This window comes from Amblyomma americanum, chromosome 4 (assembly GCF_052857255.1).
Source record: "Amblyomma americanum isolate KBUSLIRL-KWMA chromosome 4, ASM5285725v1, whole genome shotgun sequence".
Taxonomy (NCBI): domain Eukaryota; kingdom Metazoa; phylum Arthropoda; class Arachnida; order Ixodida; family Ixodidae; genus Amblyomma; species Amblyomma americanum.
Window position 1 is genome coordinate 199,500,211 of NC_135500.1, and position 15,348 is coordinate 199,515,558.

The window sequence follows — 15,348 nt, forward strand, 5'->3', positions numbered from 1 at the left end:
AGGGCGACAGCGGCGAGTCGTTAACCCTAAAAATGGTGACAAGCGGTTGGTGTCTTCGTGCTCAGTGCAGTATCAGAGAATTGGCACTGTTTACGTAGTATATGCAACGAAATGTCGTGAAAAGTGAGATAGTCTTTGTTTTGGAAATGACTTAGGTACACCTCTTGTGCTGGGTTTTTGTTTTGCAGGCAAAGAAAAAGAAATCAGCTGGGTGAACAGGTGATCGGCTCACATCACGCCGATCGCGCTGAAAGCTTTAGTAATGCCCTGTAATTATTAATGTCATTCATTTATAAAACCACTTATGGTAGCGTGAGTGTCCGCCAAAAATATTTGCAATCAGCACAGTATCATCATTAATGGATGTGTAAACAATAAGAATACACATGTAAACAAACTGCCGTAGAGTAACTTTTCACCGCTTTAGAACTAAACTAACGCGTTCTCTTTACTGTATTGTATTCACTGCAGTAATCGACGCCGTTCTGTCGCTTGAAACGCTGATATACTAAAACGCCGTAATTTAAGGCATCCGATTTTACCTGTGGTATTTCCTTTAGTCGGCCGAAAGCCATGGACAGTGACGAGGATGGAGAGCCGGACATGGTCCTTACGGGATTCCTATTTGGAAACATCGATGAACACGGAAGGCTCGAAGATGACTTCCTTGATGCGGTGAGGGGAGTTTTTGAGTATATTAGTCAAAACAGTTCGGATGATCTGATATAGCTGGTTGCCGAAGTCCATCGCGAATAATTGCATGCACCGTGTGGAATCGTATCGTTTCGTCTGCTGCTAGTGCTCTGAAACTTTAGCGCAACTCTTACTGAAACATGCACCCTGCTTCAGGAGTCAAAGCGGAGCCTGCACCAGATCAGCCACTTGGGCATCGGTAGCATGTGGAAAGAGATCACCGAGGATGTGGAAGCTGAAAGTTCTCACGATGGACATAGCCCCCGTGACGGAGATCGCGAGGAGTCGTCGCAGAGTGACGAAGGTGATGTAATAATTAACGGGGCATGCCCGTCAAGTCTTGAAAAGTACAGCTGGAGCCGGGTGGAACCATTTAGCAACCACTGTATGGCTCCGACTTGTACTGCCACTCTTTCTGCGCGGGCAAGTTTGACTGGGTAAGAGTTTCTGTGTAACGCTTTGTTTGCTTCACCCCTTGCAGAATATTCGAAGAAGTTGCCATCGTCAGTGGACTACTTCGATTTTGAAGAACTCGCAGATGATGATGGTGATGAAAAGAAAGAAACCGCTGTTGACACATCAGTGCTTGGTAAGAGGCTGCACGACTTTCACAAATGCAGGTTATTGAGTGTACATGCTGGTATTGGCAATGTAAGTCACGCTGTCCACACATAAACATTCCTTTCATGGGATGCAATGCAGGCCTTTAAAATATTTTAGAGCCACTATGAGGCACCATCGCTTTTTACAGCTTGTTATCAAGACTAGCGTGCGCAAATGACACAGGTTCTGTTTGAGATCACTCACTGCGTCTCTTGTATTTAGCTCCAGGTGTAGACTGCCTAGGATTTTTTAAACGTGTGTCAACTGTCCCACAGTCTGTGAGGCTGTCGTATTTGTGTCTTTATTCGAATGGTTGTACACATGTAGAAACCCCTTAAACTTTCCTCAGTTTTAATGCCTGAACTTTAGTTCTGAGACCAGCACTACTTGCATGCAATGCTATGAAGTGTGCTGTCATGGCAAAACTTGCTATTTGAAATGAGAGACATGAAGGGCAGATCTTTTTTCTCTTTCTCTCTCATTTAGATCCAGTATATTTTGTGTGTAAACGTGCCTTCTGCTGTGGCATCTTTCTTTAGGCTCCGATCTGGCTGAAGAAACTGACACTTTCGAGGGTGCATTCCAGCGAATGCTGTATGCTTGTCGTAGTCAAGGTATTATAAATAACCCTGTGGTTTCGCACCTAATTGCACTGTGTGGCTCTTGCACTCGGATGTGAAATGACCTCTGTGGCCTTGATGCACTGCACTGCGTGTGGGTTTCTCTGTGTCTGGTGCCCCTGACGCATGAGGCTGGGCTGAGCTTGTGGATGCTTGTCTCGGGAGAATGCATCTGGAGGAAAGTGAACAAAAATGAGAGAAAAGGATGGAATGCTAGATGTCTTATTGTCAAGACTGGGCATTGCTGTGAAGTGTTGGATGTGTGGATGAGTTCCAACAGCGCCTCCTTTGAAACGGTGGTGACAGGTGCCACCTGGCTCAGTATTTTTTCTGCACCACTGCTGCTGAATTAATCTTTCAGTCATTATAAATTCCAACACATTCTAGGTTGTAGCTAGTATGATTTCTAATTAGGGAGCATTTACTCATTAGCAGCCACATGGCTACAAAGGAAAGCTACGCAGCTTTCACAGAAGCTCTGCAGTTGACAAATTTGTCCTGCTCCGGGGTTCAAACCTAGGACCATCGCCAATTCAGGGCAGTTTCTCTACCAACTGAACTAATGAGTAATGCTAGCACATGGTAGGGCAAGGCCGAATTGATTAACAGCTCTAAGCATTACTCATTAGCTTGCACCCAAGTGCAGCTGTATGGCTGCACTTTGTGAATGTAATGAGTAATTGTTCCCTTGTTATAAATTTACTCCACTTTGGGGGATTCTCTTGAACACATTGGACTAAACATGATTCTTATAAACATCTTTTTACATTGAATCCCTGAGCCTAGTTTCTGGCAGCTGAGTTGAAAAGGAATGTCATATATTGAGAGAAAGTGTTTATTCACATAAAGCTCCCTTGAAGGTGCTTGCAAGAAACTCTCATGAGAAAGGGTTATTTCAGCAGTGCCTTTGCGCCTACTACAGCCTCCCAGTTTGATAAGCACGTAGGGGCTCTGTAAAGGGTGAGGTTGTACACAGGCGTAGAAAAAGACGAGTGTGTTGAATTAAAATATGCAGTTTTGTGCACTTAAGGTATGTGGGTGCCATTCTTCATCGTTCACTATCCTCCAGCCTAAAACACCTCCTTCCCTTTTTTGTTTGTTTTTGTGGTGCACATTTGTTTCTCGTGGTGTTTATTTCACTGAGGTTGTTGTGAGCACTTCTTCATTTTTGTACCTTCATTTTGCTAGTATGCGACTTGTGGATAGGCCAGTAACAGTGACACTGAAGGGCAGCTCTTGTTACACACAGAGCCGAGAAGTGAGGATGGCACCAAAATCAAAGATCAGGAAGAGGCCACCAAGGATGCGTCTGAAGACTCGCAGCTGATGCCACCACCACCAGTTCCGGCACCTCTGCCAGACTCTGCAATGGCTGAGAAAGATGCCAGCAAGGGAACTGAAGAGGCCAAAGAAAATGAAGATGATGACTCGTCCTCAGCGCCAAAGCGCAACCTCGACACCCCTCTGGCAGCCATGTTGCCTTCCAAGTATGCAGACTTGGATGTCACCGAACTCTTCCCAGAGTTTCGACCTGGTCAGGCAAGCTCTTTTTTGACTCGTTTGCTGAAATTTAGTATCCTTGTTTTTGGAGCTGGTTTACAATTTGCAATTTACGCCAGTGTACAGCCTTTGTCAAGAATATGTAGCCCAAGAGATTTGTTTCCAAGATGTGTAGTTGGGCTCTCTCGCACATTTGGCAGTCCTAAGCTTGCTAGGGTAGAGGGCGTGAGTTCCTCCCGCCTTCGGGGAATTGGGGACGTTGGCAAAACAAAAAGCTGCAGGGCTCGGAAGAAAACCCTTTGGGCTGTATATTTTTGAGAGAGGCTGTGTGCTTGCATAATAGTGCTAGCAGCAGTTCCTAGCCATGGTACTCGAAGGAGGTAATTGGAATGGAATATTGTTGCAATGAATCTGGATCTATAGGGAACGAGAAGCTCATTAGAATTATGGGTTTCTAACCATGGCTGCAACTTCGGAAGCACTCAGGGCCAGGACTGCTCTTCTGGCTTTGACCGCACCTGTGGCCTTGGGACAACACACGTAGCATCAAGGGATAGCCAGCAGTCCAAAGGGTTCACTGGGATCACCCATTTGGTGGCCTCTCTTGGTAGCTCGGGCATACAGGCAGGCAGGCGCACTGTACGAGAAGAGGGTGGTCACCTGGTAGTGGTGCTCCCGGTTCTCGGCTTGGTTTCTGCCCATTCGCTTGCCTCGGTGTCATGTCAGTGCGTCTCCTCCACTGTCCACGTGTCCCTGAACTCTGTTGGGGGTTCTGTGAGATGGCACAGGTGTGCAGCACTTGCTCAGCGTACTGGATTGCTGGCTGCTGCTGCGAGGAGGGAGACCGTGGAGAGGTAGTGCTGGGTGCTCCATGGGAGAGGGATGGTGAGGGTGTTTGGACTTGCCTTGGGTGGGTGAGTGTAGGAGCGGATGGCCAGATCGTCCACATTACCGGCTTCATCATTAGCATTTTGATTATTTTGTCTGCTATAAAGGTCTGTGTAGAATCATTCTTCTGCTTTTTATTCATATTGGCAATGACATTGCCCTCCTTGTCTCTCTTTGGGCACATATCTGATTTTTTCCAATCACTAATTTCCTCTCGACTGCTTTTAAGCTATCTCTTATCTTTAGCACCTGCTTGATCCTCTCTGTTTATACTTCCTTATGTTGATTACCTTATGCTTGTTGATTAGCTTGGACAGTTCTTTCAGCTTTATCCTATCTTAAGGGTTAAAGGCTTTCATACCTCGGTCTTTCTTAAACTGTTCTTTTGTCTCCTTTAAGAGCATGCCAGTATCTTGTCTAGGTACCGTACTTTTATTGCGCACTCCATAATGATATTTGGGAGATTATCATTCATCTCCTGAACACTAAGGTCATCATCCTCCATTAAAGCAGAATATTTGTTCTCCAGTGGGATCCTGAATTCCTCTATTCTCCCTCTTAACACTTACTCGCTGATGTGCTCCTTCCTTATCAGTTTCTTCTGTTCTCTGTACAAATATAGGGTAATTTGAGACCTCACCCTCCTATGGTCAATACATCTTGCTTTGCCCAACACCTCCAAATCCTGCGATGCATGCACAATGTGAATTCTATTTTATTTTTAGTCTCGCCGTTTGGGCTCTTCCAAGTCCAATTCGTTTGGGCTCTTCCAAGTCCAAATCTGGTTCTCCCGTTTGTGGAAGAAGGTATTCATGACCTGTAAACTATTTCGTTCTACACAGTGCTGCAATACTACCACATAAAACCTGCCCTATGTGCAGCTCGAAAGGGAGTGGTGCTGCTGCATGGGCATCGCTTCACTTGGCATCATTGGTTACTTCCTAAAAAAGGCATGTAGCTTCAGTGCTAGTAACTGCACTTCTGCATTTTTATCTGCTGCAAGTACAGTACTGAGGTGAATCCAACTGCGCTCTTTGTGAGGGACTGTTTCTGGAATAAACGCCATTTTGTGTCTCAAAATGTCCAAAAACTTACCCCCTATCCAAGAAGTAGCCATAAAGGATAGTTTGCAGAGTGGTGAGTGGAAGTTCAAGAGAAAGTGCCATCTTTGATCATAGGGTCCAGTTGTGCCTGGAAGTGGTAGTGGTTGCGTTTACAGGGGCAAGGATGTGATATAGCTGTTGCTGGCACTTCTTTTCCCCTAGGGAAGGTCAGAAGGTCTGCGACTGTGCTTCTCCCCTTTTTCCTTTTCCAAACCAGGGTCTTGCATTGCTGAGGCCTGTGCACACCTTGGTACATCATGCATAGACAGTGTGCTGCTTTCTTTTCATCTTTTTTTGAAAGATGATTGTTGACAGTTGGAAGGTATGCTTAAAATTTAGGGGAGCCTAATTTCTGTTGATACAATCAGCCACTGCCTACCATTGCAGGTGCTGCGCTTCTCGCGACTCTTTGGCCCGGGAAAGCCATCGAGCTTGCCACAAATCTGGCGTGGAGTCCGCAAGCGCAAGAGGAAGAAGCAGGGCCCACCTGCAGACATTGACGGAGCCTCCCAGGACGTGGGTGGTGGCCGCGCAGAGGAGTTTGAGTGGCGCTTGGATGTGGCCTCGCCTCCACCTCCAGAAATGTGTGAGCCAGATGACGAGGTCAGCAAACTTGTACACATGCCGTTTTACAGTAGTGTTTTTCACTATTTGCCTTTGTCTTCATTTAATAGTTGGGGCTTATTTCTACAGTGTCCACCGGAAACAACTGTGCCAGCTGATATGCACTTCCTTATTTGCAACCACCACATGCTTCACTCACTTTAGCTGTTTCACAAGCAGCTATTACAATGTGCCGTTTGACAGTAGTGTTTTGCACTATTTGCCTTTGTCTTCATTTAATAGTTGGTACTTATTTCTACAGTGTCCACTGGAAACAAATGTGCCAGCTGATATGCACTTCGTTATTTGTAACCAACACATGCTTCACTCATTTTAGCTGTTTCGCAACTAGCTGTTACAATTTGCACGCGGTTTTTATCCTACCTAGCAATACTTTCTTTTATCAGTTTTAAATGTTCATTAAAGCTGTACTTGCAGTAAAGCATTGATTAGCCCTACCTAGGCAATTTTGAACTTAGAACATTTTCTTGTTCCTTGCTGTTGTTGAGAGAACTAACCTTGCTGCATAATTGAAGAATTGAGCAAATCAGGTCTTACTTCTTAACATCCTAAAACAGTAAAACTGGATGCATATACTATCGCACTCAGTATGAGCTGCAACACACAGAATATGTTAGGAGCTCGGTGTATGAAACAATGAAAGTCTAGCGGAGTTCGAAAGTTATGCGCCTGGTGACTGCTAATAAGAACAAAAGTACCCTGGGTATTTGTGCATGTGTGGTGCTCTGTATCAAGATGCATTGTTTTACTACAAAGAGGGAACCCCAGTTGGTCGACTTCAGGTGCATTTTAGGTCATATTGTGTGCGATAGTACTTGGGAATGTGTATTACATCGATAGAGAAATTCTGCATTATTTGGCCACCTGGTGATGTTGCAGTACATCTGTGAAAAGATTTTTTTTTTACCAAGAAGGTTAGCTTTTTAGAGTGATTGATTTTAAATCATGCCTTCAATTTTCTTTGAGAAATATGTTGGGAAATACATATGGAATTATTTCTTCTGGCTTCGATACAAGCATACCCTTTTGTTCCAAGGCATTGCTTATGTTTGTAGCTATATTGAATGACACCCAGAATATTCTATAAATATATTTCTAGAATTTCTACTGTCACGTGGAAATGTTCGCGTGCAAAACGCTACCAAGTTTGAAGGGCTGTGGGAGGCCATAAAACATTTTGCATTCCCAAGACATTCAGCAATGTTTCTGGCTGGAATTATACCTTTTAATTGAAGGCTTGACTGTGTTAATCTCCCAGACTGTCAATAATATTTACTCTCTTATTTTGATGAAGCTTACTTCGGTCAAGTGCACGGTTTGTGGAAATATCGTTGTCACTTCTGTTTTGTCTTTCTGTCTCGTTTGTGTCCTGTTGCCCACCCACATGATGCGTGGCCCCAATGAGTATTGATTGCCCTGCAGATACGGTTACTGCGGCCCGAGGAGGAGCAAGCGTCGGGAAACAAGAATGAAGCATCGCGTTCCTCTGATGTCTCACCACAAGTGGCAGACTGGCGGTATGGGCCAGCCCAGCTGTGGTATGACATGTACGGGATTCCAGAAACAGGGGACACTTTTGACTATGGCTTCCAATGCATCACAGTGAGTTTGAGATACTGGACCATCTCCTCCTTTTTTTATCCTAGATTGGTCCAGTATGAGATGCCCAGATTTCTTTTTTAACCATGGAGTTGTAAAAGGAAACTGAAATTGCTGCCTGACTCACCGCAGTGGCATAGTGGCTATGCTGCTTGGTTGCTAAGCCCTGTCACATGTGATTTAATCTCAGAAAGCTACATTTCAATAAAGCAAAATGCTAAAACTCCTCTGTGCTGTGTAATGTCAGTGTATGTCAGAGAACTCCAGGTAGTCGCAATTAACCCAGAGCTCTTCACTACGGAGTCTCCTGTAGCCCACGTGCAGCTTTGGGACATGAAAGACCACGCCTCATGTAGTGTCCCTAGAAGGCCTTTGAGGACCTAATGAATAATTAAACACATACGCCATATCGTGACTCATTGATCTTCAGCATACTTTAAAACCAGTGAGTGTCAACTGTGAAGAAATGCTGTGCTAGTTTTCCCGTGTGGCAGGCTTAGTGAGTGTCACAGTGGAGTGCAACTTGTGAGATCAAATTGATTTGCATGTTCAGTTCAGAGCTTATTGATGCATCGGGGCTACAAAGGAGTGCGTAGTGCAGGGATTGGTGCTCGTCGGATCAGGTGCTCGTTAATGTGCATGGAGGTCTTGGTGCTCTGGCATGCATTTCGCGATGTGGTGTCATGCCAGTTAGAGATCTAGCGCCATAGCCACTGAGCTGCCGCAGTACCTTCTTAGCTGTGAATTTGTTAGATCAGCCACTGTAATCAGTAATGTTAATGAGCCGAAATCATTGAGGTCATAAAACATAGCTCAGGTGAAACTCGAGAAAATTGGGCATGACTTTTACTGTAGTCATGGTATGGATAGTTGCCAACTGGTTTCTCACTCTTGGTGGGACCCAAAAAGTTTTGAATAACCAAACAGTCCAATAAAATCTATGAACTTAAAACGAATTTCTTTGCTGAGAAAAACAGGCTTGAAAAATAGTGAATTTCGTTATTTTTTTGTGTTCCACTTGCAGACAATATTAGTTTGCATTTAAGCCAGAGTCGTAGTTTTATCATATCTGCACCGCACTTGTCTGGACCACCCCTCACATCGCCGTTACAAAATGTGCGACGCAGCTGCCGGTCATGTTGCAAACCATGCGACGAAGCAATTCTGCTCTAGCACTCTGATGTGCTGGTTTCTTGCTGCCTGATGCATGTCGTACAGGATGAGGACAGGGTTACTTTTTAGGGAAATGATGGGTGCAAAAACAGAGGGAGTGGGAGAGAATTCATGGTAAGAAGCGAACGGAAGCGAGTACCTCCAACTGCCCTTCCACCCCCACACCTTCCCTCATCCTTCACCCACCAAGTACCACATCTTCTTAGCCACAGTAGACACTTGTACTGCTGCGTTTTCAAAGTGACCATGCATCCAGGCTCGCATGATCACTTTGTTGGCCACTGTGATGGTTTGGTTTATGTTTTGGTTTTGTGGGGTTTAACGTCCCATAGAGACTCGGGCTATGAGGGATGGCGTAGTGGAGAGCTCCTGGTAATTTCAATCACCTGGGGTTCTTTTATGTACACTGACATCGCACAGTACACAGGCAGCTAACAGTTCGCTGTCATCAAAATGCGGCCGCAGCGGCCGGGATTGAGCCCGTGTCTTTCGGGTTCTGGGCAACATAACCACTGAGCCACCGTGGCGGGCCCACCTTGATGGGAATGAAGAGTGTGCCATTAATTTGAGTGACAACAATGAGGAACAAAAATGCCAAGCCTATCCATGCCATTCTGTCTGATTAAATTTGTTTGAATCCAAGAGTGCGCCTTCCACGGCAGCGAAAAGTCGGCTAGTTGTGGCAGCGATGCTCACTCACGTCTATTTTAGGCCGAAAAGAAATCACCGTTTCAGACTCCACAGAGTCTTGCTGGTGTCTATTTTAGTGCAAAAAATTGGACTCCACAGGGTCTGAAATATTGTTCATATGCATTAAAAGCTTGTTAATTTCAACTTTGAGGTACCGGGAAAAATGTTCGAATTACCGAATGACCCTGAAAAAAAACTGTCAAGAACTTCTTGCAACCCAGTAAACTGATTTGGTGAAATACTGGGCAATGGTTGCCTGATTCTGAGATAGCGTGGCAATGACCATTTTTTATGTCCCCATCAGTGTTTATTGCATGCATACTGTGAACCGCTCCAAAATCATAACGGTCATCCTTCATGGTGCAACGCGGTGGAGCTCCCCCACTGCCGCGTCGCACCCGTCGCATGTGAGGAGGCTTCACTGCACAAATGGTGAACGGTACGTGACGAGTGCGAGAGTGCAGTTTTGGCTCACTGGAAAACGGAACTACGTGAGCGGAACCGAAAGAAATGGTTCAACAAAACCAAAGCAATGAGAAAAAAAAAAGATGAGGAAAATTAGCAGTGCACCAATCAGCGTTCGAAACGGTGCTCAGCTGGGTTTGGTTGGCTGGCTGACGCTGGCTAGCCTAGCCGCCCTCGCTGTGGGCTAGCGTGAGACTCAGAAAAGCAGGCGGGCTTAATGTCAACTTTTCTGCAGAAAAGTGGGCTCATTACGGGAGTACTTATGGTACTCTGTTCAAATTCGAAACACAAGTTACTCTTGAATTCAGATTCAAATGATGTGCACACACCCCTTTTTTTATGTTACAGATGCTAGATTTGAGCTTAAGGTATTAGTTCTTATGTTATTGAGGTCCACAGAGACCAGATTAAGAAATAAAGCGCATTGCTAGAAAGTGCTGCTAGTACATTGCAAATGTTGTACTGAAGTCTCAAGTAGGAATGGGCTTCACTTGATGGCTGCTGGGTAAAAAATACTAATATATGTTAGTGGCATATATTTTTGTTTGTGTTGAAGTTGTCGATTATATGCAACTCGCATAGTTGGTCATCCACTGTCGAGCAATACTGGGACTTCATTGTGTGGTGTTAAATGGCGAACCTGCACCATGGTGGCGTCAGTTGGGTGTCCTCGTTGCCTGCTTTCAGGAAAATGAAGATAGGGACCAGTATCCACATACCATGGAGTTGAAGGATGTTGAAGACTTTCCTGATGATGCATACCTTATGGTGTCTCAGCTGCCATGGGAAGATGATGTGATCTGGAATGCAGAGGATATCAAACACAAGGTGGGGGACAGTGCACGTTTTCCGACCTGCTCTTACTTTTCTCCTTGAGTGCAAAGTTGACACGGGCTATGCTTAAAGAGACCGATTATGTTAGTTTTACTCTGCAAAGTGAAGTCTGGCAATTTTGTGAACTGTTCCTGAGGTGAATAAAGACATAGCCACTAAGATGGCCTTTTCTCTGATGTTTAGTCTTATTATGCATCTGCACTGAACGTACTTTACACAATCGTCGATTCTTCTTCTAGTTTCGGGTGCTGCAATGTGCCACTTAACCTGCAAATGCACAATTTTATTTGGAGAATTTTGGACAATTTAAAAAAAAATTCTGCTCTTGCAAGTGCAGCAAACAGTTTTTTCAAGCAAGTGAAATCAGCACAAGAGTTTGGTTCACATCAGAGCGCTTCTGCGTTATCCTTTGTAGTTGTTAAGTTAGCAGAAATATTTAATTTTTTTTTCTGTCAATTCTGAAGCGTACTGTGAGCACAAAATCTAATTTCTATATTTCCTCTGGAGCATATATGAATATGCTGGCAGCATTTTTTGGCAACTGCCCTTTCCCCTGTGGGAGGTGACACAGCAGCATTTCTTCATAGTATTATTTTTTATTTACTTCATCTTTAGTAGTAGCAGAGGCTCTAGTCAAACCGCGATATAACGAACACGAATATTACTAATTGTTGTCGATATCGAACTCTTCGCAAATGTTTTGACAAATGCATGCAATTTCTACTATATATCGAACACGGTTGGCCATGAAACGGGTATATCGGAACTCCTCAGCGCCAAACCGTGCCCGTTCGGATGGCAGGCGGCAGGCTTCGCCGCACTGCACAAGTGACGTGTTGATGAGGCAAGGGTTCGCGCCAAGGTTTGCACGGTATATCGGAACTCCTCAGCGCCAAACCGTGCCCGTTCGGATGGCAGGCGGCAGGCTTCGCCGCACTGCACAAGTGACGTGTTGATGAGGCAAGGGTTCGCGCCAAGGTTTGCACTTTTATCTTGCACTCGCCAACAGGGCCGCGTAGGGTTGCAATCCGGCAGTCAGCACGCGTTCACTCCTCTGGAACCCGTTGACAGCGCCATGGAAGCAGCAGCGCAAGTGGTTGCAAGCTTGCAGCAGCAATCCTGCGCCCATGCTGACTGTCGCGGAAGTTGTGAAAACAGCGATAGCTTTTGCTCTGACGTACCGCTTTCCACGCGACATGACTGTGATGCGGGGGGATTTTTTTGTGCTCTTCGGAATAGTCGCCAAGCCTTCGAAACGCCGCCAAAACCTCAGAAAACGCCTCTCCGTTTCTCTAGTAAGGATCGCCAGAATTTCTGTCCATTCAATGACTAAATTGTGGCGTTATTGCGCACGTTTTTGATGAAATTTTATTTTACGAATTTCGGCTATAGCAAACTATTTTACGACTTTTTGCTTGCTCGCTATAACGAGATTTCACTGTATATGGATTGTCTTGATTTTAGCACCAGTCGTGGTTCGCATGCTTGACCAATTGGGGGGTTAGCAGGGGTAGAGGGTTAGGCTCGTTTAATGATATGAAAGCATTAAGTGTTCCGCTCGCATGAATAATTCACTGTGGCAAGATAAAAAAATATTTCTTGCGCCGCTTTTCAATGCTTGTGTGGCTTTTGAACCAAACTGATATTGGCATAATTAATAGAAAAAAATTGCAAACATACACTAGGGACACTTCATAATAAGGGAGTAATTACTCATTGACATCGACCTGAGCGCAGCCATACGGCTACAAAGGAAAGCTGTACAGCTTTCTCTGAAACTTCGTTAACCCCGGATTCTGGTTCAGGGGATTCCTCTAAACATTTGACCAACAAGGGCATTTCATGTTTTGCTTTTCTTGTAGCTTTTTTGTCTGCTGTGATTCTGTAATGGTGAAACAGTCTGTTGTGTGGCCAGTGTAGGATCTGCGGCTGTTACTTTTGACTGTTTTTTTTTAAATTAACATTAGTCTCAAATACGGTAGTCATTATGACCTGTGGCTGTTCAAATGTACCTAGTTAACTTGCCGTCTTCATGCACATTTTATTAACAGGTTTTAGCCAAGCTGAACAATAAGAACAATGCAGCTGGCTGGGTTCCTTCCATCCTGAACCGAACGGCGTCAGCGTTCAGTCAGCAAGGTATGTGGCAGCGTGATCTGCAGTGCTTAAATGTTTCGGGAAGTCTGGAGAGGTGGTGTTGCATATTTTTAATAAAATTTCATAAAAGGAGCACAGGGGGAACAATGCATAATTATCTGTGCAAGGTTGCAACATTTCTTGACTGTTTTCTTAAGTTATTTCTTGAATTGCTGACCCATTTCTCCATAGAATGGAATACAAAAAAAATCATTTCTGCGCTGCCTAGCCTGACAGTATGATTGGCTAGAGCACATCTATGGTTGCAGTATTTTGTTTGTGATTTTGGTTCATATTCTAATCGAGAAATAGCTATTCGAAAAATTTCAAACATTCAGCAGTGACCGAATACCACCAACTTTCATAAATCCGACCATGGCAAAACCACATTATCTGGACAAAAAACCCAAAGATTGTGTTTGAAGTGTTAGGAAAACGTTATAGAAGTGCCCACTTCTCTTTTTTCTCGTTGTTTACCGTGTGGACCAGTCATATACAGATGCTGCTGGTCTTGGGGCTCCCATGAAAACAAGATGACTGACCACCCGTTGTGTTTTTATAGGACATGTAATAAACTATTTAGGTGTGTTTCTTATAATTGAACAGGATTATTTCACTTTTATTTTGCGCAGTTCTATTTTGTCAAAGAATTGCCACTCTGTTCAAGAATTAAAGACATTTATGAATTTGCCTCAACTTAGAGGTGCACTTGTGGGTGCTGTTTGGGTCTGCAGCAGTTGAGGATTGATTTTAACACAGTTTCACTTGAGGCACTATGAAATTTCTTTTAGTACTGGTAAAAAATGTATAGAAGCTTTTTAAAGTTTGCTTCTTGTCATTCTTTTTTAATCTGTAGATGAACCATATTTAAACGAAAATGTTAAAATTAAGGTATTCTCTTTGTGCTATACTCACCCCAAGCTGTGGCCTCGTTGGCTGTGACGTTCTCGTTTATCATATGCACCAGTCTAACGAATGCCATGTTTAAGGGCCGCACTGGTGTAGAGGCTGCATTCTTATGATGGCTGATCCACAGCTATCCTCATTTTCTCTGAAACAGTGTTCGGTGTATGTCAAAAGGGAGGGTGTGCTTACTATTGCAAACCTCGTGTTTCAGCCAAGAGTGTTTCTGGAGCTGGACTTCTGGGTGCTTCTCAGAAGGGCATGTCTGCGGGCATGCTGGCCAAAGCAGGAGCCAAAGCTGGGCTCGCAAGTGAGTGCCCATATTTTCCATACTTCTCGGAGCAGCCTTCTGACGGCCGTGTCACTTCTGACAATCTGATGCACTTCTGCAACAGAGCCGGGGTGCAGGCACTCTGCATCTAATTCACTTGTATTCCTGGGTTAACCGTGCAGATTTCTTGCAGCTATTATGCTATTGGATGGGTAGTTTCTGCTTGTTCCAGAATCTCTTCTCTTCTTTTTTTACAGCGATAACTGTTAGGCACCCGTTCCTGGCTTGCGCGTTGCCATCGGCGTAACCGGTGGGTGCATTATTGACATCATTTACGCACCCACCGGCCATTAACGCACTCATCTTATATTATGGTCAACCTGGGTCGCATAAGCTTATGAGCGGCTCTGTTTCGAACAGCCGCCTGCCAGCGCAGGGGTGCATCACTTGACCACTACACCAGCTATAACTAAATCTCACATTACATAGTCATGACTGCCTTGTGAGTTTTTACGTGCATCTGTATTGTTTTTCAGAGTACAGTTGTTAATATGCTTACTTTTTCCGTGCAGAGCCAGAAGCAGGGGACGACAGAGATGACACGTGGTACTCCATCTTTCCTGTTGAAAACGAAGAACTTGTTTATGGCTGCTGGGAAGACGAAGTCATCTGGGATGCACAGGTCTGGTGTTGTGCATCAAGCTTCTTGAGGCCGTGCAAACTGAAAACTAGGAAGTGCATGCACTCTGAAGTCATTTACCTGCTGTTTAATTTTTGTCCTGATTGCAGGCCATGGTGAAGAAGCCGGAGCCTCAGATCCTCACCTTAGATCCCAACGATGAGAATATCATCCTGGGAGTGCCCGACGATCCCGACCCTAATTCTCTTGCTAACACCGAACCAGTGAAAGAGAAGAAGGTGAATGCATATATCTCTCTATTCTTTGCAAACTGCATGTTGCCACGCACCTTAGACTTCCTTGGTTTTTCAGCTCTGCACATATGTGCACTGTTACCATGTTTCTCTGTCATCACAAAGTGCATGCCTCACACCAAATCGTAGCCTTGCTGGTGGTGGAGACACGTTTTTTTGGCTTTTCTTGGTTATAAAAGCTCTGTTTTCTGTGAAAGTAGCGTCTTTGTCATTAGAACGCGGTAGTCTATAAATGCAGGTAAACTTCAATTTTCTCTCAGCGTCCTTTTAAAGTGTAACATCGTGAACAGAGTGTATTGTAAGTAGTAAAGCG

The 15,348-nt window shown here is 44.6% G+C and overlaps 1 protein-coding gene across 4 annotated transcripts in view; it reads left to right on the forward strand.

Annotated features, from left to right (window-relative positions):
* Taf1 (TATA-box binding protein associated factor 1) overlaps window positions 1-15,348 on the forward strand; it is a 56,329-nt gene continuing 40,981 nt past the window's right edge. Inside the window, exons 1-13 of one of the 4 annotated variants that reach the window (XM_077662913.1) lie at window positions 1-123; window positions 561-675; window positions 850-997; window positions 1,175-1,282; window positions 1,836-1,910; window positions 3,166-3,455; window positions 5,795-6,010; window positions 7,454-7,633; window positions 10,646-10,786; window positions 12,844-12,931; window positions 14,046-14,141; window positions 14,675-14,784; window positions 14,892-15,020. In XM_077662913.1, coding sequence (XP_077519039.1) covers window positions 574-675; window positions 850-997; window positions 1,175-1,282; window positions 1,836-1,910; window positions 3,166-3,455; window positions 5,795-6,010; window positions 7,454-7,633; window positions 10,646-10,786; window positions 12,844-12,931; window positions 14,046-14,141; window positions 14,675-14,784; window positions 14,892-15,020 — 1,683 coding nt within the window. In that variant the 5' untranslated portion in view covers window positions 1-123; window positions 561-573. Of the gene's footprint in view, window positions 156-560; window positions 676-849; window positions 998-1,174; window positions 1,283-1,835; window positions 1,911-3,165; window positions 3,456-5,794; window positions 6,011-7,453; window positions 7,634-10,645; window positions 10,787-12,843; window positions 12,932-14,045; window positions 14,142-14,674; window positions 14,785-14,891; window positions 15,021-15,348 lie in introns of all 4 variants that reach the window. The other 3 variants (XM_077662910.1, XM_077662912.1, XM_077662911.1) reach the window with 3 other exon arrangements.